At 35.4% G+C, this 22,798-nt stretch overlaps 1 protein-coding gene across 7 annotated transcripts in view; it reads left to right on the top strand.

Annotated features, from left to right (window-relative positions):
- The window catches only part of LOC117924392 (splicing factor U2af large subunit B-like), a 33,184-nt gene extending 14,817 nt beyond the window's left edge, over positions 1-18,367 (top strand). For 4 of the 7 annotated variants that reach the window (XM_034843019.1, XM_034843021.1, XM_034843025.1 and 1 more), the window contains 11 exons: positions 11,979-12,039; positions 12,158-12,270; positions 12,566-12,681; positions 13,212-13,310; positions 13,512-13,587; positions 13,908-13,996; positions 14,985-15,051; positions 15,138-15,236; positions 16,067-16,148; positions 17,713-17,780; positions 18,054-18,367. In XM_034843019.1, coding sequence (XP_034698910.1) covers positions 11,979-12,039; positions 12,158-12,270; positions 12,566-12,681; positions 13,212-13,310; positions 13,512-13,587; positions 13,908-13,996; positions 14,985-15,051; positions 15,138-15,236; positions 16,067-16,148; positions 17,713-17,780; positions 18,054-18,191 — 1,008 coding nt within the window. In that variant the 3' untranslated portion in view covers positions 18,192-18,367. The remainder of the gene's footprint in view (positions 1-11,978; positions 12,040-12,157; positions 12,271-12,565; positions 12,682-13,211; positions 13,311-13,511; positions 13,588-13,907; positions 13,997-14,984; positions 15,052-15,137; positions 15,237-16,066; positions 16,149-17,712; positions 17,781-18,053) is intronic. The other 3 variants (XM_034843020.1, XM_034843023.1, XM_034843022.1) reach the window with 3 other exon arrangements.
- Positions 18,368-22,798: the final 4,431 nt, after the last annotated feature.

Below are 22,798 nucleotides of genomic sequence, written 5' to 3' on the forward strand. Positions count from 1 at the left end.
GCTGGTTGTGATATGTGTTGTTTATGGTGTATATGGATCCTCTGTTTCAATTCTGCATAAATGGATCCAGTGTGTGCCCTATTTACCCTGCCTCCAAGCCTCTAAGTCTAACTACCAATCCAAGATCTTTAAATGAAACCCTAACTCCCTGTGATAGGAAGGCCACCACCATTACTAAGATAAATCAAGTCTATGTGGGATGTCCTAAGGCATACTTCTAATTTGGGGTGGCATAATAGCATCATGGTGCTTTTGTTAGGATTGTAGATATTAGTTCACCTTCTGGGAGTCTATAAATGGCAAAAATTTAGTTCTTACTTTAGGCTTTTTCTTGAGTTATTTATTGCACTTTGACTAGCATATGTTTCATTACATTTCTTAAATGTCATCTCCTGTTTCTATGATAATTTTAAAGGGCGATTCTCTTGTTGTTAGTAGGAGCAACATAGAATCTGTCCATATTTATAGAATTTGGTTTATTTAATGTTTTGAGTATATTTGGTAGGGACTAGTTCATGGAGATTCTAGGGATTGTAAAACTTTTCTGGTTTAATCAAGTAAAATCATTTTCTTCTGTCTTCCTTTCTTCCTTTCACATCCTTTCTTGCAAATTTTTTCTGGCCTTCTTTTCCACCATTCCTTTCATCACCTTTATACTTCTTCTTGTTCTTCTTTTTCTGCCTATTTGTTTTTCCAATGGCGGGAATTTATGAAAAAGCTCCTACTGAAACAACCCAACAGCCTAGATCCATCACCCATTATGATAATCGAACCCTTTAAATCACTCTTGAAAAACTGAATGGTAGGAATTTTCTTGGGTGGTCACAAATTGTGCAACTTTTCCTTAAGAGTAGAGGAAAAATTGGGTATTTGCATGGTACCATTGAGGAACAAAAAAATCTCAAATCCTTCTTTCGAATTATGAGAAGCTGAAAATTCTTAGGCCATCTCATGGTTGATCAACTCTATGTAACCTGAAATAAACCCTTTTTATTCCTTTCTAATGCCAAAGAAGTTTGGGATGTGGTGTCTGAAACATATTCCAAGAAAGGAAATGTTGCTCTTCTATTTAAGTTGAAGACAATAATTCACAATACTAAGTAGGGAAATCTCACTGTGACTGCCTAGTACAACACTGATAGTTTTATGACAAGAATTGAATCTACATCAGCATTTAGAGATGAAAGCATTAGAGGATGCTGTGATGCTAACAAAAATGTTAGAATGAGACCGAGTCTTTGAATTTTTAGCTAGGCTTAATCCTAACTTTGATGGAGTTAGAGGATGAATGGTTGATAAGGAACCTTTTCCATCTTTAGATGAAATTTTCTCTTATGTAACAGACTATAAGTGAAGAAGATTAAAGGGCTAGGATGATGAAGCTAATTTCACAAGAAAGTTAAGCACTTAAAATGGTTCAAAAGAGTGCTAACTCTGCTGCTACTGGTTGGAACAAATCAGGGACAACAAATCCTGGGGTAAAAGATACTAGGTGGTGTGATTACTACAACAAACCAAGACATATAAGAGAAACATGCTAAAACTACATGGAAAACCTTGTTCTCTTGGCGACAAAGGAGACAGGCAGTCATATAAGAAGATGAATCAAAGTGTGACCACCAAGAATTTTGAACCTACTGATGGCACAATGATGGGACAACTCAACACTCATATAATGTCCCTTTCACCAAAGTCAATTAGAGGCCTTGTACACACTTTCTAACAGACTGGGAACTTAAACTTTATTAATTTTGTTGAATTAGGTTATACCCAAAAAACTGAGCGTCATTGATAACATCTCATCTAATCCTTTGGTCAGATTCAGGGACAACTGATTACATGAGTCTATTCACATGCCCTTTTAACCTATATTCCATATTTGGGAAAAGATTGAGTCAAGGTTGCTAATGGCTCTTTTATTCTCATTCATGGAAGGGGGTTCGATTTCTCTATCTTCTTTCATACTATCATCCGCTCTTTATGTCCCAAATGTTGCTAGTAATTTGTTTTCTATTAGTAAAGTTACAAAAGAACTAAACTGTTCAGTAGCTTTCTTTACCACTCAACTATGGGAAAGAGGATTGACAGTGTTGAAGAGAGATAAGGGTTGTATTACCTGCATCCTGCAGTGCACAAAAGTGCTCAAGGTCATATCACTAAAACGCTCAAGAATGAAGAGGGGATTTGGCTGTCACACTATTGACTAGGACATCCAAACTTTGTTGTCCTTAAACTTTTATATCCCAAAGTTTTTTCCATTCTAAACCCGTCACCCTTCTACATTTCAGTGTGAAATTTGTGAGTTATCCAAGAGTCATCGAGTTACATTTCTTGTGCAAAATAAAAATTCTGAAATCCCATTTTTTATTGTTCAAAGTGACAGATGGGGCCATCTCACGTTACTTCTTATTCTGGTGTTAGATGGTTCACAAGCTTCATTGATGATTGTACCCATATAACTTCAATTTCCCTTCTCAAAGGGATATCTAAAGTAACCGCAATTTTCAAATCATCCCACAAAATGATTCAAAATCAGTTTCATGAAAAAATTAAAGCTTTTTCAGACAAGCAGTGGAAAAGAATATTTTAACAATATTTCGGGATCTTATCTTATTGAAAATGGGATTCTTCACCATTCCTCATGTTTTGATACACCCTAACAAAATGCAATAGTTGAGAGAAAAAATAGACATTTACTGGGAGTTGTTAGAGCTTTATGGTTTACCCATATTTTCCCCAAAATTTACTGGAGTGATCCTATCTTAACTGCTTTCTATTTAATAAGCCTTCTAAAACTCTTAAACTCCAAAACTCATGTCCATGTTCTAAAAACACTCTTCCCAACATTAATCTCTTTGGATCCCTTTCTCTCAAGGTTTTTAGGTGCGCAACCTTTATTCATCTTCCAAGTAGGGTATGATCTAAATTAGATCCTAGAGCCATTAAGTGCATGTTTCTGGGTTACTCATCTACACAAAAATGGTACAATTGTTTTCACTCTCTTACCAAGGAAAATTTTATCACTATGGATGTGAAATTCTTTAAAGATCTGTCATACTTTTCTAGGACAAATCTTTAGGTATCTTTCGTCTTATCCTTCATATCATATCATTAACCTAATCTATTGTACCCAATTCCAAACACTTCTCTGATGGATCCTATACTTGTCTCTGATTAGCCCAACAGCCAAATTGATATTAGGTGGCAAGGGAACATGAGGGGAATTGAACAAGAAAATGAACTAGTAAATATTGGAGTTGTGGAGGACATTCAGAAATGGAGTAGATAAAAATATATTTAATCTTTCAAGTCCATTGGTTTATTCAAGAAGACAAGGTAATGGATCCTATCTTTCTATGTCACGACCAATCTTGAAACCCGAAGGCATGTAATTCTAATACTCTTTTTCCATCGAAACCCTTGTTTGATAATAATCTTGATGTTCCTATTGCTGTTATAAGCTGTACAAAACATTCTCTTTCCAATTTTCTGTCGCACCATCGCCTTAAGTCTAATTTCAAAGCTTTTACTACTAGGTTATCTTTTGAGTCTATGCCAAAAAAACGAGGCTCTAAAAGATTTAAAATGAAAGGAAGCAAAATTTGAAGAGATGAGAGCTTTACATAAAAATGAAACATGGGAAGTTGTTGAATTGTCGAAGGGAAAGAAAATAGTGAGCAATAAGTGGGTGTTCACTCTTAAGTATAGGGTTGATGAATCTATTGAGAGACATGATGCTAAGTTGGTTGCCAAGGGTTACATTTAAACCTATGACATTTACTATCAAGAAACATTTGCTCTTGTTGTGAAAATGAACTCTATTAGGGTCCTATTATCTTTGACAGTTAATTTAGATTGACCATTGTAACAATTTGATGTGAAAAATGATCTTCTACATGGAAAATTAGAGGAGGCGTACATGGATCTTCCACTTGGTTTTGAGGGTTGTTTGGATAATGGATAAGTATGCAAAATGAAGAAATCTCTATATGTGCTTAAGCAATCCCTAAGAGCTTTCAAAGATTCACTAAATTTGTGTGTACTGATGAGTCCTCTCAAAGTCAAGGGGATCATACTTTATTCTTTAAACGCTTATCACTTATAAAAACCATGGCGCTTATTTTGTATGTAGATGATATCATTGTTACGTGTGATAACAAGGAAGAAATCAAAGGTTTGGAGAGTTGACTAGAAAATGAGTTTGAGATGAAGGACATGGGGAACCTAAGATGCTTTCTTAGATTTGAAGTGGCAAGATCAAGCTACGGTATAATTGTGTCTCAAAGAAAGTACATCCTAGACTGACTAGAAGAAACCAGAATGACTGGTTCTAAATCAACAAAAACACCTATTGATCTCAACCACAAACTGACTACAAATAGTTTAGTTAGGTTGTTTCAATATGCATGATCTAGAATAGATTCTTTTTCTTTTCCTGTGATGAAGATATTGTTTCAATACTACATTGAACGACAGTGCTTGCTGAAGTGTACCAGACAAATTTTCATGCATGCTCGTGTTGGCATTTTTTCCTAAAAAATGTGGATCTACCACCTTAATACACTTTGGAAGATTAGTGATCCTGAGCTCAGAGACTGAAATGGAGCATGTGTTGAGGAGAATGTGGAGGAAGGGTTGCAAGGGTTCAATTCAAACCTAAAGTGTTGAGTGATGGCTTTGGCTAGAGGAGGTAGGAGACGGTTTACTGTGGAATCCAAAGCTTTTGAACTTGTGATCGATGAAGTTGGAGGAAAGCTGAGAGGTTGTATATGGGAGAGATGCAAAGGGTTAGCATCTTGGATCCGATTTGGTGATGCAGGGCTCAGTAGTTTGTTGGTAGGAGTGGAGACCTGCTGTAGAGATAGAGATGAGAGTAAAAGGTCCCTCGCATGGGAGGAGGAGGGAAGAAAGTATAGATTGGAGCGGCGTTCAAATGAGGCGGGTAGATTCATTCTTTGCTCTGTTCGTGATCTGGAGTCTAAAAGGTTTTGCTTAATTTTTCCAGAAGGAAAGAGGCTATCTGAGGGATGGAATACCTTGGCTGAGAAGTTGAGAGAGGTTGGGGTAGTTCCAGCTAGAGGAGCAAAGGATCCTCTTTCTCTTGAGGTGCTGAAGAAGGAAAAGGAGCCTGATCAAAGGACATATGCAGATGTAGCTAAACTGAGAGTGGGGAGACTAGGGGATAAGGTTTGGTTGGAAGCGGGAAGGAGGGTGAAGCCTGGTAGATTAGAGCAGCTGGGTCGTTGCTTGGTGGGTAGATGGGATAAGGTGGAGAACCATCCCCCTGCGTTGGATGTTCTGAAAAACTGGGCTGTCCATGCTTGGCTTCTCCATGGCAAGTTGGACTTAGTTGTAATGGGAGGGGGGCTAATTCTCTTTGAGTTCGAATTGAGTAGTGAGGCAGAGCGGGTTCTTGCTAGAGGGAAGAGAAAGGTGCTAGGTAGTGTATTATTAATGGAAAGATGGCACCCGGAGGTGGGGTGTTTTAGCTATGGAGCTTATGCTAGTGAGGTATGGGTGAGAGTGGTAGGTCTGCCCCTTCATTTATGGAATAGAGAGGTGTTTAAGTTGATAGGAGACGGTTGTGGTGGGTTCATTGCTGTGGATAACAGGACGGAGTCAATGGCAGAGCTGCAATGGGCTAGAATGTTGGTGAAATCGGCGGGCAAGGACACTCCTTCCTCTGTCCAGATTGTGGATGAGATGGGGTGCTTCTCAGTCCAGCTGTGGTGGGAATCACCACCTTGGTTCTCTCAGGTGGTGCCGGCGGGAAGTGGCCTCGGGATTGGGGATGAAGTGGATGCTGAAGATATAGGGAGTAAGTATTGTGATGAGTATAGAGATGGCGTGCGGGAGAAGGTTGGACAGCCGAAGGAGCAGAGAGGAGCAGTTGAGCCGCCCTGTGGTAGTTCTTCAAAAGGGGATTCAGTTTGTCCAGTTGAGCTGGCTGAGAGGGGGCCTGGAGAGGAGGTGACTGATGGAGAAGACAGCTGTGGGATCAGAACTCGAGGTGGAGGGAAATCAGCAAAAAAGGGAGGTTTTAAATCTGGGCCAGCAGATTGTGTGTTTGGGCCTGATTGGGAGGCCCAAGTTAGGAATGGGCTGGGAGACGATGGTTTTAAGTCAGATTTCGTGGGAGCCCAGAGTTTTGGGCCTGATTGTGTCCCCAGGCCCATCTCGTTAAGAGGATGGGTAGTGGGCTGCGAGGAGAGGCCTTTCCTCTTTAAGGGGGTGATTGCGGGCTGCGAAGGGGGGGCCGACATGGGTCTTGAGCCTGAGTTGGGAGGGATAAGAGGATTTAGGGCTCCTCCTCGTGCCGAGGCTGGGGGGATGGATCTTAGGGCTCCGATGGAAGCGTCGGGTGCCCAAGTTATGGTGGACGAGGGGATCGCGTGCTTCCTAGGAGGAGATTGGAGGGAGTCGGAGTCTCTAACGGAGAAGGCGAGAGCGCGGATGACTGAAGAAGCGCTGTCGGCTGAAGCATCCAGGTACGAGCCCGTTATCGATGTTCTTGGGGGGGATCGGGTTTTCTTCTCTTCTTCTTCTCTTTCTGGGTGCGATCGGGCTATGGTGGTAGGGGGAGTTAGGGGATCGGCAGTTATTGACGAAGGTGTTGGATTTCAAGCTCCATTGCGTGCCGTGTTGACTGATGGCAGTCCGTGGGAGTCGGATACAGAGGGGGGAAAGAACAGGGGTTTCGGAGCAAAGGAGAGTGAGGATCTGGAAGAAGATGATGGCCAGGGTTGCGGATGGGACGACAGTAGCTTGGCTAAATTCAGTAAAACTTTGGGATTTTCGACAGTTGGCGTTGAAGGGGAAGTCCTTAAATTACTGTTAAGGCTGAAATCAAGGAGGGATCAAGGCAAGAAGAAAGGTATTGCGGGGATGACTAGGTTTGATAGGGAAGTGAAAAAATTGGAATGGTCGATTAATTATGAAGGAGAAAGCAGGAAGAAAGGCTCGGATAGAAGAAACGGGGATAGAGCTCTGTGTCTTAAATGAAAATTAAAATCCTATCTTGGAATGTCCGGGGGGTGAATGATAGGAATAAGAGAAGTACAATTAAGGCCTTAATCAGATCCCATAAAGTGGACTTAGTCTGCTTGCAGGAGACTAAAATGTCTCAGATGACTTTAGGGGTGGTGAGAAGTCTTGGTGTGGGGAGATTTTTAGATTGGGGAGTTCTGAATGCGAGGGGGGCAGCTGGAGGGGTGTTGGTTTTTTGGGACAAAAGAGTATTGGAGCTGGAAGGGATGGAGGTGGGGCTTTTTTCTGTCTCCTGTCGGTTCAAGAACTGCGAAGATGGATTTATTTGGGTTTTTTCAGGAGTGTATGGCCCTACTTTAAAGAGATATAGAGAGCTGTTTTGGGAAGAGCTTGGGGCCATTCGTGGACTATGGAACGATCCTTGGTGTATTGGAGGTGACTTCAATTTAATCAGATTTCCGGATGAGAGTAGAAGAGGGGGAAGATTGTCTTCTTCAATGAGAAGATTTTCGGAAGTGATTGATGACTTGGATTTGAGGGATCTCCCTCTTCAGGGGGGACCTTTCACCTGGAGTGGAGGACTGAATAATCAAGCTATGACCAGGATAGATCGATTTTTGGTGTCGGAGGATTGGGAAGGTCACTTTAAGGGGGCGGTGCAGTGTACCCTTCCTAGGCCTGTGTCCGACCATTTCCCTATTTTATTGGATGGGGGAGGGATTAGAAGAGGTCTTACTCCTTTCCGTTTTGAAATCATGTGGCTTAAGGAGGAGGGATTTATGGACCTGTTGAAGGGGTGGTGGCAGAGTCTAAGCTTTAATGGCTCGTTTAGCTTCATCCTTGCTGAGAAGTTGAAGGCTTTGAAGGCTATTCTAAAGTCATGGAATAAGGAGGTTTTTGGGCAGGTGGGTGTCAATAAGAAAGTGGCCCTGGATAAGGTGAATTTCTGGGATGGTCAGGAGAAGCTTCGTCTCTTATCTTTGGAGGAAGTGGAAGCTAGAAAGATAGCAAAGGGGGATTTCGAGAAATGGGCTCTAATGGAGGAGATTTCTTGGAGACAAAAATCAAGAGAAGTTTGGCTTAGGGAGGGTGATAGAAACACAGGTTTTTTTTCATAAAATGGCTAACTCCCACAGAAGGAGAAACTGCCTGTCCAAGATTAAAGTGGATGGTGTTTGGTTAACAGAGGAGCAGGAGATAAAGAGAGGGGTGGTTAGAGCTTTCAAGGATCAATTGACTGACCCGGGGGCTGGCAGCCTTCTATGGAAGGTCAGGACTTTAATAAAATTGGAGTAGAGGATGCAGCTAGACTGGAGGAGGTTTTTTCTGAGGAAGAGGTCTTCAAGGCTCTTTCAGACCTGAACGGGGATAAGGCTCCGGGTCCAGACGGATTCCCCCTTAGGTTTTGGCAATTTTGCTGGGATGTTGTCAAAGAAGAGATCATGGGTTTTTTGCTAGAATTTCATGAGCGCGGCAGATTCGTTAGGAGCCTAAATTCGACTTTTCTGGTCCTAATCCCAAAAAAAGCCGGCGCCGAGGACCTTAGAGACTTCAGACCAATCAGTTTGGTGGGCGGGTTGTATAAATTGTTGGCAAAAGTGTTAGCCAATAGGCTTAAGAAGGTAGTGGGCAAAGTGGTCTCTTCAGCTCAAAACGCTTTTGTTGAAGGGAGATAGATTCTCGATGCTGCCCTTATTGCCAATGAGGCAATAGATTCTTTGTTGAAACGAGATGAGAGTGGGGTGTTATGTAAGTTGGACTTAGAGAAGGCATACGATCACATAAACTGGAACTTTTTGCTGTTTGTATTGAAAAGCATGGGATTTGGGGAGAAGTGGAATGGGTGGATCTCCTGGTGCATCTCTACAGCTACGTTTTCAGTATTGATCAATGGCACCTCGGAAGGCTACTTCAAAAGTTCAAGGGGGCTGCGTCAGGGGGACCCCCTATCCCCTTACCTTTTCGTGATAGGAATGGAGGCCCTGAGTAGGTTGATCCATAGAGCAGTGGGGGAGGGTTCCTATCAGGCTGTAGGGTTAATGGAAGAGGCGGGAATGGGGCTTTGGTCTCTCATTTGCTGTTTGCCGACGACACGTTAGTGTTTTGTGAAGCTTCTGAAGATCAGATGGTCCACCTAAGCTGGTTGTTGATGTGGTTTGAAGCCATATCAGGCTTGAGAATCAACTTGGACAAAAGCGAAATTTTGCCGGTTGGTAGAGTGGAAAATTTGGAGAATTTGGCTCTTGAGGCTGGCTGTAAAGTGGGCAGGCTGCCTTCTACCTATTTGGGGATTCCGTTGGGGGCGAATCACAAGTCTGTGGCTGTTTGGGATGGGGTGGAAGAGAGATTTAGGAAACGGCTGGCCTTGTGGAAGAGACAATTTATCTCCAAAGGAGGGAGAATTACTCTAATACGGAGTACATTGTCAAGTATGCCCATATACTTGATGTCTTTAATCCGAATGCCTAGAGTGGTTAGTCTAAGGTTGGAGAAAATTCAAAGGGATTTCTTGTGGGGAGGGGGTGCTTTGGAGAGGAAGCCTCACTTAGTTAATTGGGAAACTGTTTGCATGGATAAAAGGAAGGGGGGATTGGGTGTTAGACGCCTCTCCACCCTTAATAGGGCCCTTCTTTGCAAGTGGAATTGGCGTTATGCGATTGAAAGGGAGAACTTTTGGAGGCTCGTCATTAGGAGGAAGTTTGGGGAGGAAGAAGGGGGTTGGAGTTCTAGAGAAGTTAGGGAGAGCTATGGAGTTGGATTTTGGAAGGAAATAAGTAAGGAAGGCGCCCTTATGCAAAATAAAGTGGCTTTTGTAGTGGGGAATGGTAGAAGGGTAAAATTTTGGAAAGATATATGGTGGGGGAATCTCGCCTTATGCAATTCTTTTCCCTCCTTGTTTGCTTTTGCCTCCTCTAAAGAGGCTTGGGTTGAGGAGTTTTGGGACATTTCGGGAGGGGAAGGGGCTTGGAGTCCTAGATTTTCTAGGTCCTTCAATGATTGGGAGGTGGAGGAGGTGGAGAGGCTTCTTTTGGCAATCCGAGGTGCAAGGCTTAATCCTCTTATGGAAGATAGACTGATGTGGAAGGTGAATTCGAATGGGATTTTTTCAGTTAAATCGCTCTATAATGATCTCTCTTCAAGAAGAGCTGGTCTTTTCCCTCACGGTGTGATTTGGAACCCTAGTGTGCCTTCCAAAGTGAGCTTCTTTGCTTGGGAGGCCTCTTGGGGTAAGGTGCTCACTATGGATCAGCTTAAAAAGAGGGGTGGGCTGTTGCTAACAGATGTTTTTTGTGCTGTGAGGAAGAGGAGTCAATTGATCACATCCTTATTCATTGCTCCAAGGCAAGAGCTTTATGGGATTTATTGTTTGCCCTTTTTGGAGTATGTTGGGTCCTCCCTTCTTCGGCTAGAGAGACCCTTATTGAATGGAGGGGCTTTATGTGGGGTAAGAAGCATAGAAAGGTATGGAAGGCAGCCCCGTTGTGCCTTTTTTGGACGATTTGGATGGAAAGAAACAGGATTGCTTTCGATAACGAGGACTTTTCGGTTCATAGGGTGAAAAATTCTTTTGTTTGTAATCTTTGGGTATGGACAAAATCAATTGTAATGAAGGTTCTTTTACTTTACCTAGTTTTATTGATTGGCTAGGCGCTAGATGAGGGTCGGGTTTGTATTTTCTCTTCTTTTGTGTGTGCCTTAAGGGGCCTTTTGTATACTTCCTGTATGCTATTGGGTTTTCCTCTTGGTGCCCTTTTCTAATATATTGTTGCCTTTGCCTATCAAAAAAAAAAAAAAAAAAAATCTCAACCACAAATTGGGGTTCTTACAAAAAAAATTTCCATTGAAAAAGGAAGAGACCAAAGGCTAGTGGGAAAACTGATTCACCATTGGAATGTAATATGGATGCAGTTTAAAGAATCTTAAAGTATTTAAGGCTACTCCACTAAGGGGCTTTTGTTTTCCAAAGATAGTCATCACTATGTAGAAGTCTATACTAGATTGGGTTGTCTCTCTTAAGGAAAGAAGATCAACAAAAGGATACTTCACCTTTGTAGGAGGCAATCTTGTTATATGGAAACACATGAAACAAACGGTTGTGGGAAGATCCAATGCTGAAGTTGAATTTTGGGCCAAGCCTCAAGGAATATGTGAAGTCTTATGGATTAAAAAACCACACAAAGAGTTTAAATTGGAGCCTAAAGAACAAATGAAGATTTATTGTGATAATAAAGTTGCAATCGGTATTGCATGTGATGTGGTTAAACATGATCATAATAAACATGTTGAAGAGGATATGCACTTCAGCAAATGAAAAATTGTGAGAAACTGTTGAACAACCAATTTTCCTAAAAGTTTAAGCTTGTAGGATTTGGGTTCATGATGTATTAATACTCTCCAACACCCTCTCTCACTTGTAGCCTCTTTTTTGGGCTTATATGTGGGCTTAATACATTGGGGAAATAAACCTACGGTGGTGAGGTTCAAACTCATGACCTCCCACCAAACAAAGGCTCTCTTTCCATGTTGAACAACCGATTTTTCTAAAAGTTTAAGTTTGTAGGATTTAGGTTCACTATGCATATCATACTCTCCAACATGAACAAATTTTCACACATTCTGTAACAACCAAGCAACAACTTGCAGATATCTTCCCAAAAGGAATCTCAATAATCATGTTTGAATCTATGGTTGGCAAGCTAAGAATGCATGACATCTATGCACCAACTTGAGGGGGAATGTTAACAGGAGCGACATAGAGTCTATTCAGATTCATAGAATCTGGTTTAGTCAATATTTTGTGTATATTTGGTAGGGAGTAGATCATGGATTTTCTAGGGGTTGTACAGCTGTATATTAGACTTTTTATTTTCTTTTAATGTCTGTACAGATCATGCATATATACCCAGTAAACTTTTCTGGTCTAATTAAGTGAGAAATAATTTCCTTCTCTCTTCCTTTTTTCCGCTTGCACTTGGTACCTCTTCAAACAGACTATTGCGACATTTTTTAGCCAAGTTATGACAGCAATTGGAGGAAATTCAGCTGGTCCAGGTTTGTTCAGTCCATTAACTAAGAATATATCCTGCAACCATATTGTTACACACTCCACTTCAAACCACCACAAGATTTCATTCAATTATAGAGCATAACTCAGTACCCTTATTTTCAGGTGATGCAGTTGTCAATGTGTACATTAATCATGAAAAGAAGTTTGCATTCGTGGAGATGAGAAGTGTTGAAGAAGCAAGTAATGCGATGGCATTGGATGGGATTATGTTTGAGGCATGCTTAACTCTCATTTTCTCTCTGTGGGATGGCAGTAAAATTATGAAAAACAAAGAATGATTACATATTTCATAAGTTTTTGCATTGTCTTAGATACAATTTTTACAAGTTTCAAATGTCAAGATGTACAGCATGATTGTAGTTTCATTGAGCTTTTCTTCTGATAGCATTTTCCCTGCTACTCTGTACAGAATTTTTTGCTTCTGCAGTAAAATGCATGTTTGATCATATGACTTGAGATGCATGGAACATTTGTAGTCCCTACTGTGACATGCTTTTTTGGTTTTATTAGGGAGTTTCTGTGAGGGTAAGAAGACCTACAGACTACAACCCTTCTTTAGCTGCAGCACTTGGTCCTAGCCAGCCAAGTCCTCACCTTAACTTAGCTGCTGTTGGGCTCATGCCAGGGTAAGGGGGCGCTATCATCTGTTTGAATAATTGGTTTGGAGAATTTTGTTATTTCTAAAAGTTTGCTTGATGGTGGTAATCTTTATAGATCCAAAACAAATTTTGCTTTTTAGAACTGTTCGTTAAAGCCTTTACTGACAATTCACAAATTGTATTTTCTGTGTGTTTTTACCTCTTAAACAAATACTTGTAAATATTTTATTTAGGAAGAACATAGAGAAAAACCACTAAGGTCAAACAAACTCCAAAGTGTTAAAAACCTAAAATAAGAATAGCATGTACCCTACAAAATACTCTGGAATAACAGCAAGCCTTTTTAAGGGCATCTCTTAATTGATTTGTCAAACTAGGAATCCAGGCAAGGGATCTAAACAAGATTTTGGAGACGTTAATATAAAGAATACAGCTATCATGATCTTTCAAACTTATTTGCTTATATCACAATTTCTGCGTATGACTTTTTATTTTATGTACATATTATTACTGAAGCATTTATTTTCTGGTTTGCTGATTCTGGATCTGACTGACAGTGTAATTGGTGGAGCAGAAGGACCTGACCGTATCTTTGTAGGTGGATTGCCATACTACTTCACTGAAGAACAGATACGAGAATTGCTTGAGTCCTTTGGGTAAATACAGGCCTCATTCCCTTTCCATTTTCCATTACCTCCTAAGTTGTTGTGTTCTTGCTGAACTTTTTATTTTCTCCTTTGATCCATTTTCTTCTAATAAATCTCATCGACATCTCTGGAGCCACCAGAAATTATATTTCCATGTCAGGCAGCTGTCGTATATTCATATTCTAATAATATACTTTTGACCCATTACAGGCCCTTGCGTGGTTTTGATCTTGTTAAGGATAGAGACACAGGAAACTCTAAGGGATATGGTTTCTGTGTTTATCAGGTGAACAAAGTTAATATTTTTTTACTCTCGTTTCTGCACATGAATTTATCAAACTATAGTTATCTAATTCCTTAGGATGCTCTTTTGCTTCATTATTTGATAATTAATATTCACCCCTATAAAGGTTTGATTGATTCAAAATCACAAAATGAGGCGACATGCACTTGAATATTCAAATAATGAGCACTAATCCTAGCTTCCAAAACAGTGGTTGAGAAGTTTGCTCTTCTCAATTGCAGTCTTTTAAGATATATAACCTTTCATTTTTCTGGAAGGTCATCCTTTATGACATCTGGTCAGCTAATTTATATGCACTTCAGGATCCAGCTGTGACTGACATTGCTTGTGCTGCGCTTAATGGCTTGAAAATGGGTGATAAGACTCTTACAGTGCGTCGTGCCACAGTTGGGTAGGTGTCTTTGAGTAAATCATACAATGATTGGAATCCTGACCTTGTTGTTTTGTTTTGTTCTTCAATAAGTCCTCGCTACAGCATGCTTTCCAAACTCACCCCCCACTCCCCACCCTTTTTCTTTTTCTTTTCATTTTTTTTTCTGCATTTCCTTCTAATTTCCTCAAAAGGTTCTTTTATTGCTGTTTGACTAATTTCTTATACTATGGTGTGCAGGATAGTAGTTAAATCTTAAAGTAATATTTGTCTGAAATCACTCAAACTTGATGCTAAACAAATAGGAAAATATATGTTGAAAACAATTTTTTAATTTAGAATTTTGCAGGAAAGAATACTTTCTGAATTTTAAATAGGACTCAATTGAACCCTAATAAGAAGTAAGCCTATAAAGGCACGCTTGCTGACATTTTAAACAGAACTGCATGCCCATGTTTGCTCTCATATCTCAGCTTTGTGCTGACTGCAAATCAAATGAAGCCAGCATGTCACCTGATTCTGCTTGTTAAAGATATTCTTTTAAGGCACCTTTTCTGGTCCATGACCTGTATATCAAGTATAAATTTAAAAATATATTCCTATAGCAAATTGTTATTTGTTCCTGTAATCACTTCTAGCAATTACAAGATCATAAAATGCTTTACTGCATAAAACCTTGGTAATTTGTTCAGCTTTTTGTTGTCTCATGCAATGGATAGAAATTGGTGTTTGCAACTGCCTTTCTAAAGAATGATTGGAAATTTTGATTCAAATGCATTTTATTAGGGCATTATATAACTATATGATATTTTATGCAGAAATGTTAGTATTCTATATTTGCAAAATCATTTTATTTAAAATACTTAATATGCAATATATAAAGCATGAAATAGGCTTATCAATGTGCAAAAGAATGAAACAGGTATGAAAAAGCAGTTTACCATGTACTAATACTATGTAGGAATTCAATGTAAATTTGCTGAAATCTTGTTAAAATTTAATTTTACAGCAGTGGACAAGCAAAATCAGAGCAGGATAATATATTAGCTCAGGCACAACAGCATATAGCTATACAGGTAAAGCAACCATATGTACTGCTCCCATTGTTCTTTTTATTCTATCATTTGTCCATTTCTTGCCTTATTTCAAGTTTGGGTTCTAGAAAATTGCCTTGCAAGCTGGTGGTTTGAATCTTCCGGGAGCAGGTATGGCATTCACAGGAATTGCAGAGACTCCAACTAAAGTTTTATGTTTGACTGAGGTATCATCAGTTCCCAAAATTATGTGATTATAGGCTATATATACAATTTGTTATATATATATATATATATATATATATATATATATATATATATATATATTTTCCAATGGGATATAATATCCTTAGCTATCATTTCCAATGGAAATAAGATCTTTGAATAGTATATCCAATAGAAATGATATTCTAGGATATCACATCCAAGATTTATATTATCCTATGCTCATGTTTGGTCTATGGAAGAAATAAAATATGGAATAGAAATCGCATTCCAATATTTAGTATTTTTCTAAAATAAAAAATATGTAATCTTTTTCATGTTAATTACTATTTAGAAACCTTTTCACAATTTATATTTTTTTATTAGTAATATTCATGACTAAAATATTTAAAATTTAAAATATTATATTAAAAAGTATTACATTATATTCTTGAAGACTATAGATTAAATAAAAAGAAATGGATTTATGATCCATAGGATATGTATGTCTCATATTTTAATTTAGGATTATCATTTCCCATGTAGAGGAGATATAAGAAAGAGGTTAGATAAGTTATTCCATTACTTATCCTATTCTATGTTTCGTTGGTGATGGCATAGAGTGAGTTACCCCCATATTTGGTTGAATATATGATAAGTTATAGAATAATATATCCTATCTCATCGTCAACCAAGCATAATGTGTTATATCCAGCAAACCAAACATGAGCTTAGGTCTTTTGTCTTGGGGTTTATAAATTGTGATTTCATTTATGTTCCTCTTTTTTGGTAATTAATTTAACTGCTATATATTAACCGTTACCTAAGAGTTGATATTTTCTGTATGATAAAGGTGATTAATATTGATGAACTGAGGGATGATGAAGCGTATGAAGAAATATTAGAGGACATGAGAGATGAAGGCGGGAAGTTTGGTATGTGTATTTCTTTCCTGTTTGCCTATGCATCTATGCTATTGTATCTTCTATCATTTTAGAATTTAGTTTGAAATAGAGCTATGTTTTCATTATGGTTCTCATCATATGGTAGATTCCTCTTATTTGAGGAAGTGATATGATTCCAGGGTTTCTGTACATTGTTAGATATTATAAGATATTTCATCTATATAAATCTATGCAAATATACTAGCTTCTTATAGATGTTATAGAATTTATTATTTTGTGGGTTTAAAATCAAGAAGCTCACTCTTAAAAACAAGTTTTATTAAAAAGTTCACTTTAGAGGCATTATGCAAGGTAGTTTGTTTGATTGTGTATTAATATAAAATTATCTCGTCTTTTTTAATACAACATCTTGTTGAGGATTTGGGAATTCTAAACTTGAATTTTAGGATTCTCATGTGTAATGAACATAGGGATATTGAATGATACATCTTATTTGGTTGATTTTTCACTTAGAAGAGAAATGATCCTCTTTGTAGAGCAGAAATAATAATTTTTCATAAATAATATTCTTTTAATATTTAATAAAATAGATTTCCACCAGGATTATTAGGTGTTAGAACATCTATTGAACGACTTCCTTTCTCCATCATTTTAGTGAATATAGTACCTGTTGGTTGTTGATTTCTATTATATCATTTGAAGATAACAAGTTTTGATATCTTCTATAAAAACAATGGTTTTAAAAATCGGACCTTACCGATCAGTTTGATTGCTAGCTGGTCACGGTTTTGGTCCAATTAGGTTAATTGGGCCGGAAAGTAGTCAGATTGAAATTGGACCAGTTGAACTGGCGGTTCGACTGGTAAACCGTTTGGTTCAACCAAATTTTTTTTTTTCTCCGCAACCCCTCCTGCCGAAAGAACCACCCCCCCACCCCTCTCCCTGATGGAAACACCCCCACCCACTTTCTTCCCCTTTTTGGCTGCCCTTCTCCTCCCTTCCTTTCCATTTTTTTTTATGTTTCATTATTATTTATTTTCTTTTATATTTATTATTTTTTTACTTTATGATATTAATTTAAATTAATAAAAACATTACAATTTTAAATAAATTTTTGATTTTAAAATAAGTTTTTGATTTAAAAATAAATTTTAAATTTTAAATTTTAAATTAAAATTATGATTTTAATTTAAATTTCTAATTTGAAACTAATTTTTTGATTTTCAAATAAAATTTTAATTTTTAAATAATATATAAATTATTTTTATTTTTATAATTATTTTAAATTTTAATAATTTATATATTTATGACATCACCGGTTCGACCACCGATCCGACCAGTGAATCGTGAACTGGTAACTTTTCTGGTTCAATAATTGGTTCGGTTTTGAAAACATTGGTAAAAACCTTATTCTCTTCCACCTTGATTCCTTTTTGTTGCTAATTTCATCACCATTGTTACTATCATAAAGGAATAGGAGCTATCATATATTATATAAATGGATTGCTAGTGGGATACTGTTTCTGCTTCTGGTTCATGGTTATTAATCAGTGTTGATTCAATATAACTTTTTCCATTTGGGTGTATTGCTTAGGAGCCTTGGTGCATGTCGTTATTCCTCGTCCTAGTCCAAATGGAGATCTGATCCCAGGTGTTGGGAAGGTAATTGGTTTTATTTTGCTACATATAATGGAGATCTGATACAATGTTTAGGCTTATGTTTGGGATCTCTATCTTCTCTTTGTTTCGTTATGAATAAAAGTTTGAAAACCATCTGCTAATAAAATCTCTCTCTATCATCCTCATTTGTTACCCATAGATCACATTTATTGGTCCAACCATCCATCTTTCATTCCTACACTATATTCACCTTATTAAGGATCTAGGTGCTTAGAGATGGGTGTAAATCTTCCCATTCTGTTGTTCTGCATGCAGGTGTTCTTGGAGTATTCTGACACTGCTGGTTCTTCCAGTGCTAGGAATGCACTCAGTGGGAGGAAATTTGGTGGCAATGTTGTGAGCGCCGTTTATTATCCAGAAGATAAATATTATGATGGTGACTATGGTGCATAAGAAAAGTATGCATGCTTTCTTATTTGTTCTGTCTTGTATTCCCAATGTATAGTTAGTCCAAAATTGTTCTGCAGATGCTTCCGAGGAGTTATTCTAGAATGCTTATAACTGAAAAAAAAGGGACTCCATTTTCATGTTAAAGGAGCCTTTTTTTAATCGTTTTTCTCTTTCCTTTTTGCTGCTCTTTACATGGTCTCTTTTCTTGAATGATTTGAGGGCCGCATTCCTTGGTAGCCCAAGCTTTTAGCATGTCTAGTCCATTTAAAACCAGGGTGTTAATAGATTGGAGCTTCTGGTATTTCAGATGGCTTATTCAAGTATTAGGAGAACTAATGCTAGTTTTGCTATTTTTCTGGATGGCAAAAGTTTAGTTGTAGAGAAAGATGGGAGGGAGTAAGTGTTGAATCTTATGGTCTAGCCAGTAAGCAATCAAATATTTCTTTGTATGTGAATTAATTAGTGAAAATTGCCTTTCCAGGTAAGCCATTTCTTTATGCCAAGTATGAGAAAATGATCTCGAACCCAACTTTTTTAATGGTAGGTATTGGTGGAAAACAGATTTAGGGAAAGCATTTATAGGTGCTGCTGGATGATTGATTGGTAGGTGTATTATGGAAGGATTTGCTTTTAGGCGGTAACATAGGTCATGCAGATGGATTTCAGCTTCTTGGATTATTTGAGTTGGGACTCTGATAACGCCCTTATTAAACCGTGTGAATGTAGAAATGTGATTGTACTTTGAGAGATTTATAGGGTATTACCATTGTGTACAGTGATGTAAACAATAGGAAGAGTTGATTTCTCAACGTGACTCGAATGTTCTTGATTGTAAAAGTCAATCCAAGTTCTTATATTTGGGGGGGATGCAATGCCATAACAATATCTTCAAATGATCTCAATTTGGAAGTGTTACTTCCATCACATTCTGTACCATCCTCCTTTTCATCTTTGTAAGGCAGCAGGTGATCCAAGGTAGAAAAATTGTCACGAAAAAAGGAATTTATTTCTATTTTGTTAATTCTCTTACCATCCCCTTTCTACTAAAGAGATACCATCATGATTTTTTTTTTTTATAAATATTTTTATTTATTTTTAATTCAGAAATTATCTATTATACCAATAAATGGTAAATACCCTAACAAGGGCAGTTAAAAGGATGGCTTTGCCTTTCAAAATGATAAAAATTGCTACTTCCTATTCTTCTTTGTCATCTCTTTTGATGCAGCAGGTGATCTAAGGTAGAAAACTTGTCTCGAAAAGTGAATTGCTATTTTGTTAATTCATTTACCATCCCTTTCTACTAAAGAGATGTCATCCTGAAATATATATATATATACATGTGTGTGTTTTTTAATTGAGCAGTGAAAAGAAAGTATGTGTGTGTGTGTTTTTTTTAATTGAGCAGTGAAAAGAAAGTCTTGCCATGGAGGGCATTTTCTGGCTACAAGAGAGGCATTGTATTCGTATTTGGAGACAGTGAAGGTTATCAAATGTGCATCTTTCCTTCAATATATTTTTTCTTTATTGATATGTCAAATATTTCGAACATTTTTTTATAATGAGGATTACTTTTTTAATTAGTATGGAGATTGCATAGGATATGATTTTTCATTTATTATGACTAAAATAAAGGGACAATTATGTTTTCAACGTTCATTATTAAGATAAGGTCCTCCAATCACCCATAATTGATGATAAGGATATGAGATAGTAATTGATAAAAATACCTATTTGACTCATTTTTGTCTTTATTCTACTAATTGCCACTATTATTTCTTATTTAACCATTTTTAGATTTTTCATTATTTTTTTAAACTCTTTTATAAATAATTGAAAATTTAACATTATTTTTTAATTTTAAATTATAAATAAACAAAAATTATATTAATGATTCAGAAAATACTTTCTAAAAAAATATTAATTTAAATAAATAAAAAATTATTTTTTAAATTTATTTTTATCTTTTACATTTTAGAAGTAAATAATTTAACGATTAAAATACCATTTAAAATAAATATATTCACTATTTTAATATTTTTATACTAAAAAATATTTTAAAGTTTTTTTTATTATTATAAAATAAAAAGTCTATTTTTTTTAATCTTCTTCCTTATTTTAATAACTTTTTGAACATGACTTTTAGTAATAAATTATATGAAATGTTACAAATTTGTTTATTAAGGATTTTTTTTAATGATTTGAATTGATTGAAAATTTATTAAAATAAGAAAAAGAAAAAGAAATAAAGAGGATGAATGGAGAGTTTTTATTTTAAGTACTCAATTAAAATGTTTTCATATGACTTAATTTTAGAAGTGGATTATATCAATACACAGTATAAATTGAATTTTTCTTATATAAAAGGGTTGAAATGTATATTTACTTATTTTAGATGAAAACAAGTAACTAAAAATTATATAGATTATATTTGAGTTTAAAATATTTTTCTAGTTTTTATTTTTTATTTTTTTTATTTTCTATATTGTCTCTTTTTGAAAATACGTTTAATTAAAAAATGAAAACTATTTTTAAAAATGAAAATTGAAAACTTTGTTTAGTACTTTTATTTTTTATATGAAAAAAAAATATTTATTAATTTATTGCACCATTGTACAATTATATTACATTAACTGTACAAGGAAAATATACTAAGTAAACAAAGGCGTACAAGACTACCATTTGTGAAAGATTATAATAGATTATGAGTCATTCCTTTATTTTTCTTATCACTCATGAATTGTGCATATATGTCATGCACTTTATTTAATTTCCGCATGGAAATTCCAATACTTTCTCCAATAATTATATTTGGGGAAATTTTTTTTGACATTAAGTCATCCACCATATTCTCAACTAAACCATTGGAAATATGGTTAAACATTCCTACGTGAACATGGACACATAACTTATGAGGGATATGAAATTTGTGCCATTATACAAGGGTATTACAGTAACTGTACAACAGAAATGTACTAATTGTACAAAAGTGTACAAGATTACCATTTGTGAATTATTTTAATAAATTCTAAACCACTTTTTATTTTTCTTGTCACCCAAGGATTGCACGCCTATGTCATGCATTTTATTTAACTCTCACATGGAAATTCTAATATTTCCCCCAATAATGATATTTGAGGGAAAAAAATTTTGATCTTAAGTCATCCACCATTTTTTTAACAAAACCATTGAAAATATGATTAATACATCTACATGAATATATAACTTATGAGAAATATGAAATATGAAATGTGCTAAGTGTACAAAGGTGTAGAAGGCTCCTAATAGGTTTTGTACAATTTTTAAACAACTTGAATTTGACATTAAGACGATTATTGATAGTTTTTTTTTTTCTTTTTTTACCAAACTATGTCATTAAGATATTCCCTACAAAAATTAACACATAGGAAATAAAATTAAAATCAATCATGTTTGAATTGTTTATTATAAGTAAACTAAATGAAATATATATTTTTACTATTTTGCTTTTATAAACATAATTTCATTGTTATTAATAGAAATTTAAAAAATCATATTTAAATGGAGTTAAAAATAAAAAAAAATTATTTTTATAACATTTTTATTTTTTTAAATCATTAATTTAAATTATGAAATTAGTTTTAAAATTAAAAATATTTGTTATAATTATAGTTTTGGAGATTTCATGATTTTTATCTTATTACTTTGAAAAAATTGCTTTAATAAGAAAATATTTATTTTAATGATTTTAAATATTTAAATCTTTCTTAAAAAATATTTAGGATTAGTGTGGAGATCAATTAGATAATTTTGGAATGGATAAATTTTGAATATTTTGAAGACTTTAATTCAGTCAATAACCCTATTTACACTTTCAAAATTATTGGAAGATTGGTAAATTAATATTAAAAATATTGTCTTCTTAATTAATATTATATATATATATATATGCATGTGAGTGTTTACATTATTTTCAAAATAATAAACACCATGTGTCTAATTTGCAAGTTAGAAAAAAAAAAAAAAAATTTATGAGGTATTTAAAAAGTATTTATTATATGTTCTATAAATTTGAAAAAATATAATATTTGATGATACCTAATTTACAGAACAAACAAATAATACTAATATTTTATGAGGTATTTAAAAATTATTTAATATATATGAGAAATAATATAAGTTTGAAATAAAGAATCATATTTAAAATTATAATCATATTTATCAAATTTTTTACTAAGATTATCTTTAATTCTTTTAATATATTTATACTCACATGTTCTATTACCTTTCAAGTAAAAAATTAGATAAGTTTGAAAGTCAACAAAAAAAAATATACCACTTTCAATAATTTTTAGATAAAATTTTATATAATATATTTTATTTGAAATTTAATTTCTAAAGTTTAACTAAAAAATTGTATTGACAATTTTTTTTGTTGTGAGTCAAAATACTTTGCATTAGTCTATGATAAGAAAAATTATTAATATAATATTATAATTTCATATCTTAGTTATTTTTTTCAATAAATTTATCTTTTTAAAAATTTTAAAATAAAAATATTAAAAATTAAAAAGCTAAAAAGATATATATATATATATATATATATATATATAATAAAGTGAAGTGATAGT

Source organism: Vitis riparia, chromosome 10, assembly GCF_004353265.1.
Source record: "Vitis riparia cultivar Riparia Gloire de Montpellier isolate 1030 chromosome 10, EGFV_Vit.rip_1.0, whole genome shotgun sequence".
NCBI classification, from domain to species: Eukaryota; Viridiplantae; Streptophyta; class Magnoliopsida; order Vitales; family Vitaceae; genus Vitis; species Vitis riparia.